General features: G+C 49.2%; 1 protein-coding gene across 6 annotated transcripts in view; it reads left to right on the top strand.

Moving 5' to 3' along the window:
* The window catches only part of PRRC2B (proline rich coiled-coil 2B), a 105,368-nt gene that overhangs the window by 24,379 nt on the left and 68,089 nt on the right, over window positions 1-12,900 (top strand). For 4 of the 6 annotated variants that reach the window (XR_004053945.1, XM_030919362.1, XM_030919363.1 and 1 more), the window contains exon 2: window positions 11,002-11,171. Coding sequence is in view for 4 of the 6 variants with exons in the window: in XM_030919362.1 (XP_030775222.1) it covers window positions 11,057-11,171 (115 nt within the window). In the remaining 2 variants the exon portion in view is untranslated. Of the gene's footprint in view, window positions 1-201; window positions 576-11,001; window positions 11,172-12,900 lie in introns of those variants that run through there. The other 2 variants (XM_030919361.1, XM_030919364.1) reach the window with 2 other exon arrangements.

Below are 12,900 nucleotides of genomic sequence, written 5' to 3'. Positions count from 1 at the left end.
TGAAACTGGGGCAGTTTAGTGTGGTTTAAATTAGTCACAGTGGAGTGTTTATCTCGAGAGGGTTTTCTGAGAATCTCCCTGCATCTCTGTCTTCCTGAGAATTAATTAAAGGGGTCCGCCAGCAGATCCTAAACACCTGGGAGTTTGTCCTCATGGTGTTTGAAGGTCTGCTGTCTGTACCAGCGCCCTTAAATTGTGACACACCAACATGGGGATGGGTCCCCGGTGCACAGGAGGAGGCAGAAGCACAGGTGCCTGGTCTACCCAGCACCACCCAGAGCAGCCCTGCTGGGGAACGGAGGCTTCCCTGGCTGCACAGGAGTCTGGAGAGATGAGCGCTGTTGAAAGCTGGTAATGGGATGGACCACAGAGAGAACAAGAGCAGAACCGTGGTGAGGTGACAGCTGCCATTGGTTGAGTGCCTACTGAGGACAAGTGCTGGATCAAGTGTAGGGTCTTTGTTCTGTCGTTTATTCCTTACAGCAGACCTGAGAGGTGCGAGGTGAACATGGTATGTTCATCTTACTTAATCCACGAGGAAATAGACCTCAAGTCACAGTCAGTGTGGAGTGGAGGTGAGATGCAAACCCAGTGTTTCAGATTTGAGACTGCTGGGGGTGGGGTGGGGAGAAGGCTGGGTGGCAGCGTGGGGCCAGCATGTTGGGCTGAGGGGGGTCTGGACTTGACCCTGGTGTGGGGGGGGGGGGTGATGTGGAAGGTGTGTGAGCAGGTGCTCCCTGTGGTCCGTGTTGCTGTGTGAGCCATGGCTCTGGTGGAGGGGGACCCAGCTGACCGTGTGGTTCCGGCAAGGGTTTCACAACTAAGTGCTGGAGAACCCCCCACTGGGGGTGGGGAGTGCTTCTGTGTCCCCACCACATGCCTCAATACTTGTTTATTTTTTCTTTTCTCTTATTTTAAATTTGTTGCTTCCTATATGTGCTGTCTCCTTGGGGTGTGTGGTCTTCTAGGGGTGGCTTATGTCTCCCATAAGGAAAACTGGGTTACCAGGAGCCCCACTTTCCCCACTCTGTTGTTTCCTCAGACCTTATTTTCAGGCTGTTTATTCTTCGAGAGTTTGTGCAGTATTCTGCAGGGACCTCACCCATTTGGGCTTCTGCAAGTAGAATGTGTAGATTGTGCTACAGCTGAACCCAGCCTTCAGCTTTCCCGATGGGCCATTGCCTGGCTCTTAGGGAACAGAAATATGGGCGCTTTAGGGCTCTTTGAAAGCCACCTCTGCTTTTCTTTTTCTCTCTGTCGCCTAGGCTGGAGGGCAGTGGCGTGATCTCGGCTCACTGCAACCTCCACCTCCTGGGTTCAAGTGAGTCCTGTCTCAGCCTCCTGAGTAGCTGGGATTACAGGGATGCACTACCACGCCCAGCTGATTTTTTTATTTTCAGTGGAGACAGGGTTTCGCCATGTTGGCCAGGCTGGTCTCGAACTCCTGACCTCAGGTGATCCACCTCAGCCTCCCAAAGTGCTGGGATTACAGGTGTGAGCCACTACCCGGCCTACCCTTGCTTTTCTGATAGTGCCATATAGGGAGCCTCTGCAAGCTGGAGGTGTGGTGGGGGTTGGGTCAAGCTGTCATTGAGTGAGGCAGCAGAAGTGTCCTCTCAAACCAAGCTAGGGTTCCCCACCCTGGTATGCACACAAGTTCATCATCATCTTGCAATGTATTCGTGTCCATACTTGCTTTACCCTCTGAAGCAGAAGGCAGCAAACTGCAACCCCGATTGCAGCCCACCTCCTGTTTTTGTAAATACGGCTATGCCCCTTTGTTTATGTATTGTCTGGGGTTACTTCCATGCTACGACAGCGTCAGGCAGAGTTGAGCAATTGCAGCAGAGAGCTCTGTGTGGCCAGCAGAGCTGAGTACATTTACTGTCTGGTCCTTTACAGACAAAGTTTGCAGATCTCTCCTGCTGCAGGAGTGTAGGGTGGAGTCTCCTGTCTCTATATCCTCAGCACCAAATGACACAGGGTCTGGCACACACACTGGTCGGTAAACATTTGAGTATTTGAAGTAGGTGAGGTCGCCTTACTTATGTTAAAGGTTTTTTTTGCCAGACATTGATTGACGTGTTGTAGAAGGATAGACTTCCTTAATTTTGTCCCTAGATATTGTGGTGATGGTTCTTGACTGAGACTTAATAAGTCAACTGTCCAGTGACCATGTCCTTTTTCTGGCCCACACTGTTATTTCCTGAAGTGTTTATCCAGCCTGCCATCAATTTCCATTCCTGTGGAATCGTGATTTTTGTATGTTTTGTCTAGCAGTGGGATCTTTCCATTCCTTCTATAAAGAGACATTCCACTTTTCTCTCTCACTACCCCTAGCCTCATGGCCAGGGCACTTTGCAGCACTCACTATGTCCCCCGAGGTTGGCCTTGGGCTTTTGTCACTATTGTGAGTGGAGGAAAGAGCCATGAAATCTCTAGGTGCCCACCTGTGAAAAGAGTAAAGCGACTGGACTTGCCTTGGGTGAGAATCTGGCTGTTGGTGGCATGGCATAAATAAATTGCTTGTTTTTGAAGCTGTCCAGCGCCATCATCTGTGCAGTTGGCTGGAAAGTAGCTGTTGAGCCTGGGCTGACTTACATCAGAACCCGTCGCGCCGCCTTTCGTGTCTGCCCCAGTGCTCTCACCGGCAAAGCAGACTCCAGGTCGTGGGGGCATTCAGTCTGCAGCCTGGGCTCCAAGCCTGGCCCTGCACTCGGCTGCCTTGGGTGCATTTCCTTCCCTTCCCTTTTCCCTTTCCTTTTCTTGGCGGGGTGTCGCTCTCTTGCCAGGCTGGAGTGCAGTGGCATGATCTCGGCTCACTACAACCTCTGCCTCCCAGGTTCAATCGATTCTCCTGCCTCAGCTCCCAAGTAGCTGTGACTGCCAGGCGTGCACCACCACGCCCAGCTAATTTTTGTATTTTTAGTAGAGACGGGTTTCACCATATTGGCCAGCATGGTCTCGATCTCTTGGCATTGTGATCCACCCGCCTCGGCCTCCCAAAGCAGTGGGATTATAAGCGTGAGCCACCGCGTCTGGCCGGGTGTGTTACTTTTCTATCCTGATTGACTGAACCTTAACGTCCTTCTCTGTCAAACAGGCAGTAGTATCTTCCAGAAAGTGCTGTTGTGAAGAGGAATAGAGCACATGAAGGCTCAGCAGGGTGCCTGACCCTTGGCGTGCTGGCGGCCACTGATAACCCCCTGAATGCAGATCTGTAGTGGTTCCTGGTAAATGACAGGTCATCCCAGTGCCCTGGTCAGGCATCTGACGCTGGCTGGCACTCAAGTGTGGAGTGAACTTAAGCCTGTTACCCAGAAATGGCTTTTGATAAATTACAGGGCAGAGATGTTTCCTCTGGTGGACAGATAGCAGGAACCTGTTGGACAGGCGGGCACTGTCTGGAGAGGCGGGGCTTGGATGTGAAGTTGCCGTTGTTGGCGAATCTTTCTGGTTGTTTTTGTTCCAGCAAAGCCTGGGTGCACTTCTTTAGATTATGTGCCAAAATATGCAACCTGGATTCTTTTTCAGTGTTCTTTTCTCCATTCATTCTTTCCCAAATCTATCTTCATATGGATTTTAAGCCCTTTTTAAATCTGCCTAATGGCAATATTTTCTTTTAGACTGGCAAATTTCAGAATGCTCTAGCTCCCTGTGGCAGTGCCTCTGAGTGGCTGCTGTGGGAAAGGAGGGCTTACAGCAAGGGGGCACACAGGCTGGATTTCTTTCCAGCAGGCGTCATTGGGTTGTGTCTGCTTCATATGTCATACTTAGGTTCCAAGTCAGATTCTGTTTGGGGAGAAAAAGATTTCTGTTGCCTATAGAAGGGAGAGAAGGTGAGGTAAAGCCGTGGCCATAAGCCAGGTTCAACTTATACTCACCTGCGAGGACCTGGTGCGTCTCTGCCGGGTCTAGTCCCACAGACCTAGGGGTGGGTCAGAGCTGGATGGAAATGCCTCAGATCCGCTGGAGAGCTTTTCTCTTGCCTCAGCCGGCTTCCTGCTTCACTCTTGGAGGCTCACCAGTGCTTTGTCCCTGCCTTCTGATGGGCTAGCTTAGCTTGGGGTATGCATGTGTGTTGATGGATAGAAACTCGGCAGGCATTTGAAGTCCGATAAAGCCCTGCGAACAGCGCCCTGGCCTGATGTTTGTGAAAAGCACTGGCAAGCAGCGGAGCCAGATGGTTGTGGGCGGGGCCAGGCCTCACACTCGGCCTGGTCAGTGGAGATTCCCTACAACGGGAGGAAATCTGAATGATTCTGGTTTATTTTGGAGTTGTGTCCAGTGAAAGATCTCTCTACTGCTCTGAAGCAGGTGTGCATACGCTTTGTAAAGGGCCAGGCAGTGACTGTTTTAAGCTTTGTGGGCCATAGATGGCCTCTTGATTATTTCTCTTCAGGCTGACTAGTTTGCCAGCCCCTGCTCTGAGGGAACGTTGAGGCTGGAAGATTGTCCACCCTTGCAGTCTTCACTGTGGAGAGTGTGATTGTCCTCGCAGGGGCTGCTTTCATTCACTGCAGCAGTGATTCGCGTGGTTGCTTGTTGGTATCCTAAGTTTGTATAGGAAATAGGATCCAATCCTAGGCTTACAAGAGGTGGCTGATTCCACAGTAAGCCGTTTCTTTCTTTCTGGTGTTTGTTTGTTTAAGACAGATTTTTCTCTCTGTCGCCTGGACTGTAGTGCAGTGGCCTAATCTCCGTTCACTGCGATCTCCACCTCCCAGGCTCAAGCAATTGTCCTGCCTCAGCCTCCCCAGTAGCTGGGATTACAGGCATGCATCACCACACCCAGCTAATTTTTTTTTTTTTGTATTTTTAGTAGAGACGAAGTTTTACCATGTTGCTCAGGCTAGTCTTGAACTCTTGGGCTCAAGTGATCCACCCGCCTCAGCTCCCCAAAGTGCTGGAATTACAAGTGTGAGCCACCGCGCTTGGCCAGTAAACCCATTTTTTATTTCTGTGGCTGTCAATTGTCAACACTGATGGACTTGATTTTAGGGTAGGTGCTTGTCTAGGCCACTCCTTCAGTAGATGAGGAAACTGAGGTCTAGAGAGGTCAATAGCGTGCCCAACAAGGGCAAAACTTGGTTAAAAGGTTGGTGGCACTGCCTGGGTGCAGTGGCTCATTCCTGTAATCCCACCACTTTGAGAGGCCAAGGTGAGCGGATCACTTGAGGTTAGGAGTTTGAGACCAGCCTGGCCAACATGGTGAAACCCCGTCTCTACTAAAAATACAAAAATTAGCAGAGCGTGGTGGCACACACCTATAATCCCAGCTACTTGGGAGACTGAGGCTGGAGAATCACTTGAACCTGGGAGCAGAGGTTATAGTGAGCCAAGATTGTGCCACTGCTCTCCAGCCTGGGTGACAGAGTGAGCTTCTATCTTACAAAAAAAAAAAAATGGAGGGCACTAAAGAAAAAATTTGTACAAGCAGATTAAGTGCAGATGTTAGTCCAGTGTGTTTCTTGTACTGGCTTCACCAAGGCTCTGTGATTGGAAGGGGTGGAAAACATTTCACCTGGAACATAGAAGGTGCCCAGTTAGTATTTGTTAGGTGGTTGAATTTACTGGGAGGACATACTTCAAGCACCAGTTGTAGACAGACTAACATCTCTTAAACACAATTCTAAATTTCCCGGAGAGTGTCTCATATTTGAGTAAGGTTTTTATTTTTTTGAGATGGATTCTCACTCTGCTGCCCAGGCTGCAGTGCAGTGGCACAATCTCAGCTCACTGCAGCCTCTGCCTCCTGGGTTCAAGTGATTCTCCTGCCTCTGCCTCCCGAGTAACTGAGATTACAGGTGTGCACCACCATGCCTGGCTGCTTTTTTTTCTGAGACAGAGTTTCACTCTTGTTGCCCAGGCTGGAGTGCAGTGGCGTGATCTTGGCTCATTGCAACCTCCGCCTTACAGGTTCAAGCGATTCTCCTGCCTCAGCCTCCTGAGTAACTGGGATTACAGGTGTGTGCCACGGAGCCGGCTAATTTTTGTAGTTTTATTAAGAGACGGGGTTTCCCCATGTTGGCCAGGCTGGTCTCGAACCTCTGATCTGAGTGATCCACCCACCTCGGCCTCCCAAAGTGCTGGGATTACAGGTGTGAGCCACCACGCCCGGCCCTTTTTGTATTTTTAGTATAGGTGGAGTTTCACCATGTTGTCCAGGCTGGTCTTGAACTCCTGACTTCAGGTGATTCTCTCACCTTGGCCTCCTGAAGTGCTGGGATTACAGGCGTGAGCCACCATGCCTGGCTTGAGCAAGGTTTTTTTCCTTTTGTTTCCACTAGGGTCTGGGAAAGTATGAATCAAACCTTCTTTGAGAAGTGTGGTGTGTGCCAGTGTGTGTCAGAACACACACTGAGAACTGTGTGTGTTCATTCTACCCTCTGCCCTCAGGCCTGGTCAGCACAGAGTCAGAGAAAGATTTGTTATCAGCGAACTGGTAGAGGCCAGGGCAAACAGCTTTTAAGAGGACTTTTTAAGGAATGTTTATTGAAACAAATGTATTTCTGGTCAGTTTTCAGAATTAAATGACATTTTAGTTGGGCATGGTGGTGCATGCTTGTAATCCCAGCTACTTGGGAAGCTGAGGCAGGTGAATCGCTTGAACCTAGGAGGCGGAGGTTGCAGTGAGCCGAGATCACGCCACTGCACTCCAGCCTGGGTGACAGAGTGAGACTCCATCTCCACAAAAAGAAAAAAAAAATCACATTTGATTTAAGAAATCATGCGATATTGCCAGGCACAATGGCTCACGCCTTTAATCCCAGCACTTTGGGAAGCTGAGGCAGGTAGATCACTTGAGACCAGGAATTTGAGACCAGCCTGGGCAACATGGCGAAATCTTGTCTCTACTGAAAATACAAAAAATTAGTCAGGTGTGGTGACGCACACCTGTAATCCCAGCTACTCAGGAGCCTGACGTAGGAGAATTGCTTGAACCTGGAAGATGGAGGTGCAGTGAGCTAAGATGGCACCACTGCACTCCAGCCTGAGCAACAGGGAGAAACTCTATCTCAAAAAATAAAGGCATTCAATGTGAAATCTAGACATGCTTTTTTTTTTTTTTGAGACAGGATCTCACTCTGCTCTCAAGGGGCTCGCAATCTAGCCCAGGAAAGGATGCTCTTACTAATTAGGACTTTTGGGGAGTGGGATAGCAACTCACTAGACCCAACCTCAGGGAGGGAGATTTCAAATGGCCCGTGGACCCCAGGGCAAGGAAACAGCCAGGTCGTGGGCACTGTGATCAGAATTGGGCACGTGGGACCGACTCCCATCCTGAGCATTGCTGCCCTTTGCTCTGGGGCAGGAGGCGAGCTCTGGGGAGGGCTGCTGGGGTCAAGCAGCGGCTGGCAGGTAACTTGAGGGCAGTGAGTGCTTGGAAGCTCTTTTGCTGGTATGTTTCTTCATTGTGCCAGACTCTCCTACACACTCTAGTACATTCAGCATCGTTGGGTTTGGCCACTGAGTGTGGGCGGCCCTCCCATCATTGTGACATCAAAAATGCTCCTGCACATTTTCAAACACCCTGGTATTCCTTGGCCCATGGCCGCAGCTGAATAAACTGGGATTTGGGTGAGGGAAGGGAGTTAAGTAACCAACCAGGATGGCTGAAGCCATGTGGGGCAGAGAGGAGAATTTCCTTGAAGAAGGGTGCAGTGTGGGCCCCTGGTTGTGTCCCCTGCTCATACAGATTGGACTTATGACCACTCATCCCTTGGCATCCATCTTCTTGCATTCTTCATGAGCATTTCCTGATAGGAATTACATGCAGATCTGTCCCTCAGTGACCAGTGGATCTTAGGCATCAGTCAGTACCTGTTCAATGAATGAAAGGATGGTTTGCACACTTGCATATTTGACATGGCACCGGCTCAGTCAGCGTCTTTTGTCTCACTTGTTTTGGCCTCTGTTTGTAATCGATTTTCACTCCTTGTGTTTTATTTGGATCATAATATAGTTTTTGGTTTTTTTTTTTTTTTTTGATGGAGTCTCGCTCTGTTGCTCAGACTGGAGTGCAGTGGCGCGATCTCGGCTCACCACAAGCTCTGCCTCCTGGGTTCACGTCATTCTCCTGCCTCAGCCTCCTGAGTAGCTAGGACTACAGGCACCTGCCACCATGCCTGGCTGATTTTTTGTAATTTTAGTAGAGACGGGGTTTCACCGTGTTAGCCAGGGTGGTCTCGATCTCCCAACCTAGTGATCCGCCTGCCTTGGCCTCCCAAAGTGCTGGGATTATAGGTGTGAGCCACCACACTTGGCCCATAATATAGAGTTTTATCTTTAAAATAATCCTTTAGGGTATAGATTGCTGCCCCGCCACATCGCATGTGTTCCTCCTGGCCTGCATGGTGTCAGAACAAGATGGTGAAATGGCAAACCTTGCTTCCGCAGCTACTACCAAGTGCCTTTTACCAGGCAGTAATAAATTGATGAATTGTAGTTGTTGCCGTTGTGTCATTGAGGGCATGTTAAACATATGCCTTAATTATTGCTTTAGCTTTGTTTTCCAGTGAGAAGTGATGGTCACTTAAACAAGTTTTCTTTTTTTTTTTTTTTTTTTTTTTTTTTGAGACGGAGTCTCGCTCTGTCACCCAGGCTGGAGTGCAGTGGCCGGATCTCAGCTCACTGCAAGCTCCGCCTCCCGGGTTTACGCCATTCTTCTGCCTCAGCCTCCCAAGTAGCTGGGACTACAGGCGCCCGCCAACTCGCCTGTTAGTTTTTTTTTTTTTTGTATTTTTTAGTAGAGATGGGGTTTTGCCGTGTTAGCTAGGTTGGTCTCGATCTCCTGACCTCGCGATCCACCCGTCTCGGCCTCCCAAAGTGCTGGGATTACAGGCTTGAGCCACCGCGCCTGGCCTTTTTTTTTTTTTTTTTTTTTGAGACGGAGTCTTGCCCTGTTGCCCAAGCTGGAGTACAATGATGCAATCTCGGCTCGCTACAACCTCCATCTCCTGGTTTCAAGTGATTCTCCTGCCTCAGCCTCCTGAGTAGCTGGGATTACAGGCGTGTACCACCATGCCCAGCTAATTTTTGTATTTTTAGTAGAAACGGGGTTTCACCATGTTGGTCAGTCTGGTCTTGAACTCCTGACCTCGTGATCTACCCGCCTTGGCCTCCCAGAGTGTTGGGATTACAGGCGTGAGCCACCGTGCCCGGCCTACAAGTTTTGTTTTTTAAGAGATGGGTTCTTGCTCTGTTGCTCAGGCTGGAGTGCAGTGGCCTGATCATAGCTCACTGCAGCCTCAAGCTCCTGGGCTCAAGTGATCCTCCTGCCTCAGCCTCCTAAGTAGCTGCGACTACAGGTGCATGCTAGCATGCCCTGCTAATTATTTTTATTTATTTGAGATGTAGTCTCCCTCCATCACCCAGGCTGGAGTGCAGTGGGGGCAGTCTCAGCTCACTGCAACTTCTGTCTCCTGGCTTCAAGCGATTCTCATGTCTCAGCCTCCTGAGTAGCTGGGATTATAAGCATGCACCACCATGCCCGGCTAATTTTTGTAATTTTAGTGAAGATGGGGTTTCACCATGTTGGCCAGGCTAGACTCGAACTCCAAACCTCAGGTAATCTGCCCACCTCAGCCTCCCAAAGTGTTGGGATTATAGGTGTGAGCCACCATGCCTGGCCTATTTTAATTTTTTTAGACACAGTGTCTTGCTGTGTTGACCAAACTGGTCTCAAACTCCTGGCCTCAAGCAGTCCTCCTACCTCAGCCTTCCTGAGTAGCTGGGGTGACAGACATGAGCCACTGAGCCCATCAAGTGTTTTTGGTTTTTGGTAAGGAAGCTTAGAACCTATTGCCACAGTTGGGTATGGAATAAAAAGCAGTGAAGCTCTTAGTCCTCAGTGCCTGGCACACATGTCCCTGGTGGGCACTTAGTATTTGTTTTTGTTGTGTTTTTTTTAAGACGGGGTCTCGCTTTGTCGCCCAGGCTGGAGTGCAGTGGTGCAGTCTTGACTCACTACAGCCCAGGTTCAAACAATTCTCCTGCTTCATCCTCCTGAGTAGCTGGGATTACAGATACGTGCCACCATGCCTGGCTAATTTTTGTGTTTTCAGTAGAAATGGAGTTTCGCAATGCTGGCCAGGCAGGTCTCGAACTCCCGACCTTAAGTGATCTGCCCGCCTCAGCCTCCAAAAGTGCTGGGATTACAGACATGAGCCACCACGCCCAGCCAGACACTTAGTATTTTGAGTGAGTGAGTGAGTGAACTGATGAGGAGAGCACTAGTAGACTCATGGACACCTGTAGAACATTAGAAAGTGGCAGAGGAAGGTCTTTTCAGGGTTGTCCCTTGTAAGGGGCAAGTACAGATGGCATAGCCCCCATGTGGTCTCTCCCTTGCCAGCCCTGGGGAGTTCTTGCTTTCTGTTTTCCATGCATGTACCTTAGAGAGCCCTTTTGTTGCCTAAGCAAATGTTTTCTCTCTGGGTACCAGTTGTTTATTTTGAAAAGTGCATATACCTGATTATTTCTGAAGGCTAATACTCTGGTTGCCCTCCTTTGATTTGGTTTTGCTTGTCCTTGGGATTAACAGCCATGGCATAAGTGGGTTGTGTACCTCCCCTATTCTGCTAGCCTTATTTTCAGTGTTATACATGGACGTGCTACAAGTACTGAGCATTTATTTTTCCATCTTGAGCTGTCCTTGACTTGGAGAGGGCTCTGTTGAAGTTTACATGTCAGTGTGGTTGGTGTGCAGTAGGCTCCAGCCAATTCAGACAGAGTAAGAGGAATGAACAGCAGGTAGGGGTTGGGGGGTACTCCACAGATCGCCTCGGGGTATCTACAAAATGCCCTGTAAATGTGAATGAACAGCCTGTGAGTGGTGAGAGCAGTTTTCTAAGGACAGTCCAAAGCTGTCTTCAGATCTTCAAGGAGATCCATGATTCCTAAAGGATTCACTTTGCTGGATCAGAGGTTCTGCTGGAGTGACACTCTTTTTTTTTTTTTTCCTCTCTCTCTCTTTTTTTTTCCTTCTCTATTTCAAAGGCAGATCGGGAGCGGTGCCGAGAAAAATTTCCTTACTAGATGACATTTCATCGCAATGTCCGATCGTTTGGGGCAAATTACCAAGGGCAAGGATGGGAAAAGCAAGTACTCGACTCTCAGCCTGTTTGATAAGTATAAAGGAAAATCAGTAGACGCGATTAGATCCTCAGGTAAGGCCCGAGGTTGAAGGCCAGTTCCTCAGACTTTCTGCTAGTGACAAATCCCAGAAACCCAGAGTTCCTCACCTGGTTAGACAGATGTGGTCCGTGCACACCAGGCTTCTGGGCATGCATGTAGAATCACTCTCTACTTCCTGCTTGAGGTGTGGTTTTAGAGCCTTGAGCATCCTGACTCTTCCTGTAGTGGAATTTTCTCCATTTATTACCTTATTGAAGCTGGGGAGATTTTTTTTTTCTTTTTTGAGACAGAGTCTCACTGTGTCACCCAGGCTGGAGTGCAGTGGCATGATCTCAACTCATTGCAACTTCCACCTCCCGGACTCAAGCAAGTCTCTTGCCTCAGCCACCTGAGTAGCTGGGATTACAGGCGTGAGCCACCACGCCCAGCTAATTTTTGCATTTTTAGTAGAGACAGGGTTTCCCCATGTTAGCGAGGCTGGTCTCAAGCTCATGACCTCAGGTGATCCACCCGCCTCTGCCTTCCAAAGTGCGGGGATTATAGGTGTGAGCCACTGCGCCTGGCCAAAGCTGTGAATATTTTTATCCTGATGGGTAGAATGGGACTTAATAGGCACTAGTGTTATCCTTTTGTTTTTTTTTTTTTGAGATAGAATTTCACTCTTGTTGGCCAGGCTGGAGTGCAGTGGTGTGATCTCAGCTCAGTGCACCCTCCACCTCCTGGGTTCAAGTGATTCTCCTGCCTCAGCCTCCCGAGTAGCTGGGATTACAGGCATGAGCCACCATGTCTAGCTAATTTTGTATTTTTAATAGAGGTGGGGTTTCTCCACGTTGGTCAGGCTGGTCTTGAACTCCCTGCCTCAGGTGATCCGCCCACCTCGGCCTCCCAACGTGCTGGGATTATAGGCATGAGCCACTGCGCCCAGCCAGTGTTATCCTTAAAGAATTTTTAAAATTTTGTTTTTAAATTTTTATATTTGTTTATTTACTTTATTTATTTATTTTGAGACCGGGTAGCTGGGATTACAGGCATGTGCCACCACGCCTGGCTAATTTTTTTTTTTTTTTTTTTTTTTTTTTTTTTTTTTTTTTTTTTTTTTTTTTTGAGACGGAGTCTCCCTTTGTCTCCCAGACTGGAGTGCAGTGGCACGATTGTGGCTCACTGCCAGCTCCACCTCCCGGGTTCACGCCATTCTTCTGCCTCAGCCTCCTGAGTGGCTGGGACTACAGGCGCCCGCCACCACGCCCAGCTAATTTTTTGTATTTTTAGTAGAGACGGGGTTTCACCTTGTTAGCCAGGATGGTCTCGATCTCCTGACCTCGTGATGCACCTGCCTCGGCCTCCCAAAGTGCTGGGATTACAGGCGTGAGCCACCGCGCCCGGCCGCTAATTTTTGTATTTTTAGTAGAGAGGGTTTTGTCACATTGCCCAGGCTGGTTTCGAACTCCTGGGCTCAAGCGATCTACCCACCTCAGCCTCCCAAAGTGTTGGAATTACACGCGTGAGCCGCCATGCCTGGTGTGTTATCAGCCTTTTTAGCTTTCATGGTTCCTGATAATTCTGGAACTTGTTGGAAAGGTTCATGTTGATCCTGTTCACACCCCTTGAAGACTTCATGAATGTCGAAGGGTTCCTGTTCAGTCTTGGTTTGGGTCTAGGTAGAGGCTGTCCCTTTAGTCCTGTAATGAGACCAGAGCTGTCTCAACTTGCAGAGAGGTGGTTCCTCTGTGAGCTGGAGGTTCCTGGGCCTGGCTTCTCACC

This window comes from Rhinopithecus roxellana, chromosome 16, assembly GCF_007565055.1.
Source record: "Rhinopithecus roxellana isolate Shanxi Qingling chromosome 16, ASM756505v1, whole genome shotgun sequence".
Taxonomy (NCBI): domain Eukaryota; kingdom Metazoa; phylum Chordata; class Mammalia; order Primates; family Cercopithecidae; genus Rhinopithecus; species Rhinopithecus roxellana.
Note: the sequence above shows the minus strand (reverse complement) of the source record. Positions and strands in the feature narration are given on the sequence as shown.